The sequence below is a fragment of the Thermobia domestica genome, chromosome 9 (assembly GCF_964235325.1).
Source record: "Thermobia domestica chromosome 9, izTheDome1.hap1.1, whole genome shotgun sequence".
NCBI classification, from domain to species: domain Eukaryota; kingdom Metazoa; phylum Arthropoda; class Insecta; order Zygentoma; family Lepismatidae; genus Thermobia; species Thermobia domestica.
The window spans coordinates 35,506,571-35,516,442 of record NC_137462.1 but is presented as its reverse complement, the minus strand read 5'-3'; the positions used below and the strand labels follow the sequence as shown (position 1 = coordinate 35,516,442).

Below are 9,872 nucleotides of genomic sequence, written 5' to 3'. Positions count from 1 at the left end.
GCACTCGCACTGCGAATGCAAACTCAACGGCCTTATGCGCAAAAGAGAGAGCTCATGTTCGTTTTGACTTAACACACTGTTGTCAGTTTTGCTTGATGTAATTGTGTAGAGTGAAGTGGCAAGTACTTCCAACCGCTTTTGTATTACATTTCTGTACATCAGTCTGCTAGGAAATACTGTTGCAAGTGTTGGTATGTTACTTTGACTAATTCTTAATGATTCTGATACTTATTTTGTTCTACTTTGTATATGTTAGACATATTGTAGTTCATAGTCATTTTTAACGAAATGAATAAAGTTGGAAAACCAGTAATACCTATTAACAAGAAAGTTAAACTTTCAAAAGAATCATGAATTATGTGCTATAAAACTGTATATTGTCTATACAATGTTTATCAAAATATTCATGTATTGACTTAAATCGCTACTGTATTGTAATAAAAAAAAAAAAAAAAAAAAAACCCGAGAAAGAGATAAAATTAATAGTTTTGTTTCATGTATAAAAAAGAACATTTATTTTACCTTGAAATGGTGGATTGTATTTTGTTTTGAATGTCTGTGAAGTGTAAAAATAACATTACTTGTATATTTATTGAAGATTGTTTCTAAGTTCCAAAATAAAATTCAGTTATGAAACTATATAAACTACTGAAGTATTTAAATTTTATTTCTTCATTTATTTTTTAAACTTACACTGTGACGTTTATTACAATTCAAAATTATTCGACATTCAAATAAAATGACAACAGGCATAAATGAGGAATGGAACAGTAATTGCTAACAGAAAAATATAATAATTTGAATAAAATTGTAACAATTGCATTAAATAAATTTATGAAACAATTGCGAAAAAATAATTAAGTCAGCAGGAAATATATTTCGATAGTCGAACCAAAGGAAGGGGTAGAAAACCACCTATCAACGGCATCATATCTAGTGTTACTGTCTGCTTTACTACGCCATCCAATGACATTACACCTTATTTGTATTGTATGTCGTCTAGTTGTATAAATGTTCAGTGTTGTCCTTTGTGTTAGAGAAGAAATACCTCATCTGGTTCTTTTCCATGTGGTAAGAACCATGCAAATAAGCAACAAAATTTTACTAGCCCAAGAAAAAAGCTACTAGCTTACATCCCACAATAGAAATTATTTACTTACCTTCGGTATAATATTAAATACTCGCCCGCACCGATGAATCACTCGCTCCGGGCGAGTGGTTATTTGCATCCCTGATATATATATATATATATATATATATATATATATATATATATACCATTTCTTGTGAAACATCGATATTAAAATAGTAAAACAATGCGGACACCAAACGTATTAGAAATTATACACAAATTGCTGAACTGTAATGAAAACAGCTTGTTAATATTTTACATCTTGATTGTTGGTGAAGAACAGTACATGACCTTGTGAGTGAACATGCACATACCACATTGAAAGTTCTAAGGCAGTATGTATCTAGCAGCTATAACTCCTTCAATGCACGGTACTTTACTGAAGCAGGTCATAACTCTTGAATCACCGACAGTCGAAGGACGAAGATCAATGCTTGTTTTCTTTCTGTTCCCAATTGCATTTCCTGAACGTATTATTAGTGGTGACTGTTCACTTGGCAGTTGGTCTACAGAAGGAGCCATGTGTGATAAGTAAAGACGAAGTGCCATGCAAAGTTGTTTATTTTCCAGTGAGAGAGATTCAAATTGAAACTGCAGCATCAAACGATCCAGAAATACTTTATTGTAACGCTTCCAGAAATTCTCCAGATCACCAATAGTTCCGTATTCCTGTAAAAGAAAATAGAATAATAAAATCAAAATAAGATATTCTATCTGTCACTGTGATTTGAGGCAGACTTTGTATGAATTAAATCGTATATGAGGAAAGTTCATTCGAAGTAGGGTGTGTTATAGCTTATCTTAAACTACTGAACTAATATATATATATATATATATATATATATAGATAGATAGATAGATAGATAGATAGATAGATATAGATATAAAGGAAGAAAAAACTACAAAGTTGTATTTGATACTTTCCAAGTGATTTAAAACGTAGCAATGGATACGAAACTATTGGAGCTTAGGTTCGAATTTTACGAACTGTGCCAAGTTGCTTCGAATTTACTATGACAGAATTACTCTCAAATTGAACCTTAACAGATTTTTATTTAACAATTCCATACATAAACATTCTCAGATAAGCCTCTTCACAAAACATTAATTGTTTAAATTACAAAATGGTTAACCAGTATTTTATCTGTGAATACCAAGTTCTAAATGATATTTCAACATTTAATATCATTTACAACTCATTTAATATCAACTCGTCAGTGCATACTCATGAAACTAATTTACTCAGGCTCAGCGATCTTGAAGTACCAACACATATCGCTAATACGGTCTTTTATATCCAGCACTGTGTCTACGTTGCGGATTCCTTCTTTAAGAGCTCTCCTGAACATTTCAGTTACTTATTCTGAGACCGGTCTCAACAGTTGAAGTCACAAGTTCAATATTTTCTGCACGATGGTCACCGCAGAAAGAAAATAGGCATAAGTTTTTAATGTATAAAGTTTGTAAGAATATCAATTGCGCGAAATCACTTTTTTTTTTTTTTTTTTTTTTTTTTACCTTTAATTTTGTATAGATGTTCTATGTTATTTGTGAAATTATCTTCAATGAATGAAGTGGTGCCCATGTGAACTTTTATTAAGAAATCTCAAGATTTTTTCTTTCTGCAAAAGCAAGGCCATCAAAAGGTGCACCTAAAGTGGAAAATGTTTTCATAAAGTGATTTATTTTTCATGTGAATGACTTCACAAATGACTGAAACGTTAAAATAAACAAGACACAATTTTTCAAATAGTATTGAACATGCGACATATACTTTCTTTAAATAAATTGGGCAGAGTTTATTCTATGGCTATTTTTTATAGGTAAAGTATCCTACTTAGCAAAGTAGTGGTAGAAATTTAACTATACTGAAATCGCCGGTTGAAGACACTTCCTAGAATTTCAAAACACCAAGATTGTTTTTTTTTATTATGCGCCACATAAATTTGTACTTCGATTTCTGTATGCCGGCAGCCTTCAAACATACACATTAGATCGGACATAAACGAATTTAGGTTGCATGTACACTCATGTCCAAAATTATTGTCGCATGTCTATAAATATGTTGTAGGAATATAATTTGATTACGAATTCGCCCGGTATTTCTTATAATGTTAGTATGTGTATAATCGGAAAAGACATGTATGTCGCAAATTTCCTGTCAAAAGAGCAGTAAATAAGAACAATAAAACGGAAACAAAACTTTGTCCATTTAGCAACATTTTGTTTTACTTTTTCTAATTTTCGTGTTTATAATTGTATTCCTATGATATTTACCACAAATATACATCTCCCGATTATACACATAGTATCAGTATTAAAAGTACCTGCAAAATCATTATCAAATTATATTCTTACAAGACAGTTATAGATATGCGACAATTATTTTGGACATGAGTGTACCTCTAAAGGCAACGTCGAAAGAAAAAAAAATGTTCCAAAATATTTATGAATTACTTTGCAAAGAAACGAAAATTGAACTTAGTACACTTTAATGAAACATCGTAACTGCCAATAACAACACAATGGTATTCATAAACAAACAAACAAAAATCTTACATCAGAATAAAATATACTACAATTTTGACAGCTTTATATATAAAAAAAAAATATTAGAAACAACTTTTATGTTTATTTCTGGGCGCTCAGTTACTTACAGTGGCCTATTAATGTTTGTATCAATATTTTATTTCAAAGATGCTATGCTGTGTTGTAAAGTGACTGTCTAATTTCCGTTTTTTTTTTTTTTTTTTTTTTCGTATCTTCTGTCATAATGTGATTTAACCGCTTCAATAATATAAACAATTACTTCCTGATAATACCATTATTCTCTCTGAAAGATCAGTTATGCAATACTCACAGTTTTGTACTGATTATTAATCGTAATATACCACCATTAAAAATGAAACTACACCCAGTTATTTAGAAGTAACAAATAGCTGACGTACAAGCGCACTTTTACAAACTGAATAAAGCAAAGGAGGAGAACGCCCAAAACATGGTAACAACGCCCACAAAAACGATCAGAACACCCAAAAGCAGGAACAAAGAGCCACAAGAATAATTCTACATATAGGCGAACTTAACTGAGTGTGACATCATCCAGTGAGCACAGCCATACACAACGAAGCGGACTCAAACATTCCCTTGAGTCTACGTTTACTGCACATATTTTTCATATTTACGTGTTGCTTATAAACTAAATTTATGAACTGATACAAAGGGCTTCAGTTGTCCAGCTTGTATGGAGAAAATTTAAGTAAGAACTAACATGCAAGTGGTGCATATGCTTAAAAACATATATATTTAAAAATCATGCTTTCTTTAATTTACCAAAGAGAGAAAACTGGTCGTACTAAAAAGTGAAAAATAATTCTGCTTTGAAAAAAATATTTTTAAGACAGTTCTATTTATGCATGTTATGTCTAAAAAGTATCGGAAGCGCTCTCATATACAATCACTTGATAAATTCTTGAAATCTAACTGTAATATTATTATATACGTATTCTATTTATTATTTGTAAATACGTATATATTTGTACAATATTGTAACTTTATATAATACTATAAGTATTCATGTTCTGCACAATGTTATATTTTTTTTTATTTGTATATGTTTCATAACATATGAAATATTACGTTTTAGGTTAGAATTCTAGTATCCTAACTATAGTATACACAGGGGTGCCCACAAGGGGGGGCTACGACGCAAACTGCGTCATTGAAATATTTGGGGGGGTTAAAAATCTATATAAATATGCTTGAGGGTGTGTAAAAATTAATCGAAAAGATTTTTTTTTCATGGAAGAACATCTACGGATAGACAATTGAAGGGGGGTGCGTCATGGACATGAGGGGGGTGGGCACCACTGGTATACAGTGTGTTTCAAAGCAACACCGACAACGTTTGGGAGGTGATTCCTGACACCAAGATAAAACGAAAAGTATAGACCAACCTGGGTGCACAAATGCTTCCTTTCGGAGTTATAGGCTGCCGAAAACACGAATAAATGAACTTTAAAGGTCCATAGCTCCAAAACTATGGGACGTACCGTTGTCGGGTGAATTCCTCGCTTAGGAACTAATATGTGCCTTATGCAAATATGCATGTTTCAGAATCCTAAGGTACTCACGCAACAATTTTTATAGAGGGAGTTTGGCTACTGGCACATAATTTGAAGTACTGAAAAAATACCTCCACAAAAATTGATGCATGAGTGCCGCAGGATTCTGAAACGTAGATTTTTGGATAGAGCTCATACTGGTTCCTAAGTGAAGTCTTAATTCGACTACGATACGTCCCATTGGTTTGGAGCTATGGACCTTTAAAATTCATTTTTTCATGTTTTCGGCAGCTTGTAACTCCGAAAGGAAGCATTTGTGCACCCAGGTTGGTCTATACTTTTGTTTTATCTTGATGTCAGGAATCACTTCCCAAACGTTGTCAGTGTTGTTTTGAAACACCCTTATAAAACTACATGAACTGACTGACAGAAAGGGGTCGGTTGACGTGAAAAGTTGAAATTTGACATGATTGTAGCTTTTGGGACTAACCAACAGAAAAATTGCCGAAAGTGAACATTTTTCAGTTTTTAATGGATCTAAAGGGAGGAGAAAAAAAATCCCATTTTATTTAAATGAGCGTTTTCTTGGGATACAAAATCTTCTCTTTCTGATAGTTAAAATAGGAAAAGAAACTAGAAATTCCGTAGAATTGTAGGTTTAAGAGGTGCGAGACCGTAGGCCGAGCAAGCACGGTGATCTGGGGAGCGAAGCCCCAACTAGTTTTATTATATAACGCAATATCATATTGAGCTTATTTTATTTTTGGTATATAAAATAGTTTATAAACACACATAAAACGTTCTGTTTTATATATCAATCTTATTAAAATGCTACATTACCAATTAAAAGCGCCCGAGCTCCAACGTATAACTGTGGCTTTCAAATCTTTCATTTACGGTTATGTGTGATTTCACGTTTAACAGAGACAAACATTTTAAGTACGAGTATTTTAAATAAATCAGTTAACTAGATCTTTTTTCATAAAGTTTATGATATAAAATTGTTGTTCAAAGCCTTTGTATTTTAATAAGCCTTCTCCAAAAGAAATGCACATGAATTGTGCTTCCATCTTCCGAGTTCTTTTAAACTATATGTTGTGGAAATTTATGTTTGTGGCCAATCCTTTCGACAATGAGAGCTCGAAAACTACAGGCTCTAGAAAGATGACGTTTTCACTGATCGATTGGAAATTTTGCGTAGATTGTCCAGTTCTAATTGAATAGTTTTAAAATATGGCCGTTATTTCTTTATTACATTTTTTTAGGATACGCATGGAAGCGTTGAAATTAAAAAAAAAAAAAACTAAAGCACCATATCCTACGTGTTATGCATTCCAACACAACGCTGTTGTATATAGGGGTTTCATATGTATCAGGCGTTTATTTCATGGCCAAATAATAATGAAAAAGGAACGATAACCATTTCTCCAGTTTAACCAGTAAGATTAATATTTTTGGAGTGATTTATCCAATGAACACCATATATATATGCGATTATAATTAATTGCGTATGTAATGTATTTGCTAATTACATACTGCGAGCAAGTAGAAAGAAAACACTGGTCATGCATGAATTAGTAACTTCAACCGGAAGTAGGCTCAAATCTTGCAAACGGTGCGAAATATTGAGGTCCCCTTTATGATACGCTTTGCCGATTTTTTTTAAAATCAAGACTTTTTTCACTTGTGTCTGTGAAGGGACATGTATAGATGTGAGGAATGAGAAGGATATTTATGCTCATATGCGAATGATGCGCTGTGTAGAGAGCGCAGGTTCAGCTAGTATATATATAAAATATTACATGAAAAGTGAAGAAATTATCAAGTAACTGTAATAGTTTCAAACTTCCATTTTGAGCATTATTTACAGTTCAAACAGAATTGCAACTTAGTGATACCAGTACATACAAATTAAAGTATTATTTAGTGCAACTTACCATTTGGTTTTCAGATAAATGTTGCATCTTGGTTTCGCTTAAATCAGTCAAAATCTGTTTCTGTTCAGGAGGAAGGTCTTGTAGTTCCTCTGGACTAACCGAGTCAGTATAAAAAGGAACAACCTTTTCTTCTTCTGTTTCATACTTATAACACATATCTGCTTTGCGTAGAATTTGACAGCCTTTGCTCTGCAAACGTTCTAACTCCTGAAACAAGTAACATATTGAATTTTTCATATGGTTTTGTTAAACAAAAACCAGGGTAACTACTTATCTTTTAAAAGGCTATATTCTCATAACCGTAAGAGGAATACGGTAATTCATTATTTGGCTTAAAACAAAGGTCTCAGATTGTTAAAGAAAATCTATTATAAATAAAATATATATGCAAGGTGCATATATATACATATAGTTCATTAACACTGTGTGTGTATATATACTCGTACACATAAAGGTAACAAGAAAGTTCTGTCGCTTTTTGTGGAAGTCTGTGTTCAATTGGCCCTCACACCGTGAGTTGAATGCGAATGGAGAAAAGTCGAAGGTCAGTTGTTGGTGTGGGTATATCCACCATACTACCTGGTTGTGGCAGTTCAGTTACACCGTAAACTTGGCGTAAGGACAGAGTGAACATGGAACCTCCACAGAGTGTCATAGAGGAGTGTATGCTGTACGAGTTCAAACTGGGGTCAAACGCCCTTGCAGCGGGGCGGAAGATATACCAGGCCTTTGGTGAGGGTGCCGTGACTATGCGGACAGTGCAGCGGTGGTTTAACAATTTTAAGGACGATGACGAAACACTCCAAGACGCACCATGTAGAGAATACCAACACATGTACAAAATGAAGATCTTCAGGCAACAATTGAGGCGAACAGTAGCCAGACATGTGAGGAACTGGGAGTACAATTCAGTGTGAGTCGAGAAACCATTCGGCAGAACCTCCATCAATTTGGTAATCACTACAACTTGGGTCGATGGGGCCCCACATGATTTAACTCTGGGCCAGAAGGCAACGCGAGCAGACACCTGTTTTTGTTTGCTGTCTCGTCTGAGGAAGGAGTCATTTCTGGACAGCGCATTGACATGCGATGAGAAGTGGGTCCCGTACGAAGCTCCATGGCGCCATCATCATTGGTGAGCATCCCACGAACCGGTTCTAAAACAGCAACAACCAGCACTGCACCAGAAGGTCCTCCTGTGTGTTTGGTGGACTGCTCGCGGCATCGTGCATCGGGAACTGCTACCAGCTGGTTAGATCATCAATGCAACTGTGTACTGTCAGCAGTTGAGCCGTGTTCAAGGAAAACAAAACTCTGGAGCCGCACTCCTGAATCACAAACATATCCTGTTACAGGACAACGCTAAGTTCCACATGGCTAGGATGACCCGGGACATCATTCTACGCCTTGGATGGGAAACTATTGCATTCGCCATGCTCCCTGAACATTGCACCGTCCGCTTATCACCTATTCCATTCCTTGGACAATCACCTTACAGGACGCCAGTTCAAATCCCTAGTACAAATGCAAAATGCACTTGATACCTTCTTCGCTTCTCGGCCTACCAAGTTCTACCGCGATGGAATCCACGGCCTTCCAAACCGTTGGCAGAAGGTTGTCGATGCTGATGGGGACTATTTTTGATCTTTCAGGTACGTCTTAGGTGACATATCGATGTTGGAAGGTGGTGGGTGAAAACGCGACAGAACTATTTTGGTTACCCTTATACATATAGTTCATTATATATATATATATTAGGGGAAATCAAAGTAAGAGAAATTTATTCTCTCTTACCATAATTTCTCGTAATGTGTTTGGACAACTTTGCGGAGAAGTTGTGGCTGTTCTCTTTCGATATAAGTTGTAGACAACATAAACAATGTGTTTGTAAATTCGGAAATTAGCAACACGTGTTAGTTAAAGTCTTAGTACGACGCTAATTGCATGTGAAAACGTGTCTGAATACAGCCGATTGTTTTATTTTTTCAGTACGGAATGAATTAACCCCTTTGTCCTATATTAATTTTATACCCAAGCTATAGGCCCGATTTGGAAGCCGGAAAGGAACACATGGCGTGTATCAGGTAATTTTCAGGGTGTTATCATTAAATATAATTTTTTTTAATGGGGTAACCACATCAACAATAGAATTCTATCTCATGCAAAACAATTGCTATTTTTCTTAAATCGTGGAATATTGTGATATCCTGATCTTGTGTTCGCTATAGCAGAAGACACTTCAATCATCAACAAGCCATCACATGACCCCGAAGTATGAATTCGACAACGACTGCAGCGCCAGCAACAAGAATGGACGAAGAACCCCATAAATCGAGTGTAAAAACAGGTGCACAAAAGTCCATGAGATTAGTCTGCCTGGGATTGGCCATTCCTCTCTTAGTTGATTGGACTTTGAAAAGCTCTCTCATCTCTCCAACTACTTGAGCCTGGAGACTCTTTCCTTTCTTACAAGCTGCGTGGGTCTGGAGTCCTCCTATACAAAACATTCACCACTAACCTGTCTTGCTTTTCAAATGAGGAGAAAGATTTACAGGAAGGTACATAAATACTTCATTGGACTATTTTGTAAAAGAAAATTCTGTATCACAGTGGGGTGTAGGGACTAAAACGCTAACCCCGTGTCCATTTCCCCTTACTACTTAAGTCAGAAAACTGCGAAGATGGCGTTATATCATTTACACTTGAAAGATTTCCACTTGAAGCAATTTGGGTGATTGG

General features: G+C 34.9%; 1 protein-coding gene across 1 annotated transcript in view; it reads right to left on the bottom strand.

Moving 5' to 3' along the window:
- Positions 1–700: 700 nt before the first annotated feature.
- Positions 701–9,872, bottom strand: part of LOC145694561 (dynein regulatory complex subunit 2-like) — a 31,103-nt gene continuing 21,931 nt past the window's right edge. Inside the window, exons 8-9 of the mRNA XM_081770891.1 lie at positions 7,134–7,340; positions 701–1,801 (exon numbers count right to left, since the gene is read on the bottom strand). Of these exons, the coding sequence (XP_081627017.1) occupies positions 1,460–1,801; positions 7,134–7,340 (549 nt within the window). The 3' untranslated portion in view covers positions 701–1,459. The remainder of the gene's footprint in view (positions 1,802–7,133; positions 7,341–9,872) is intronic.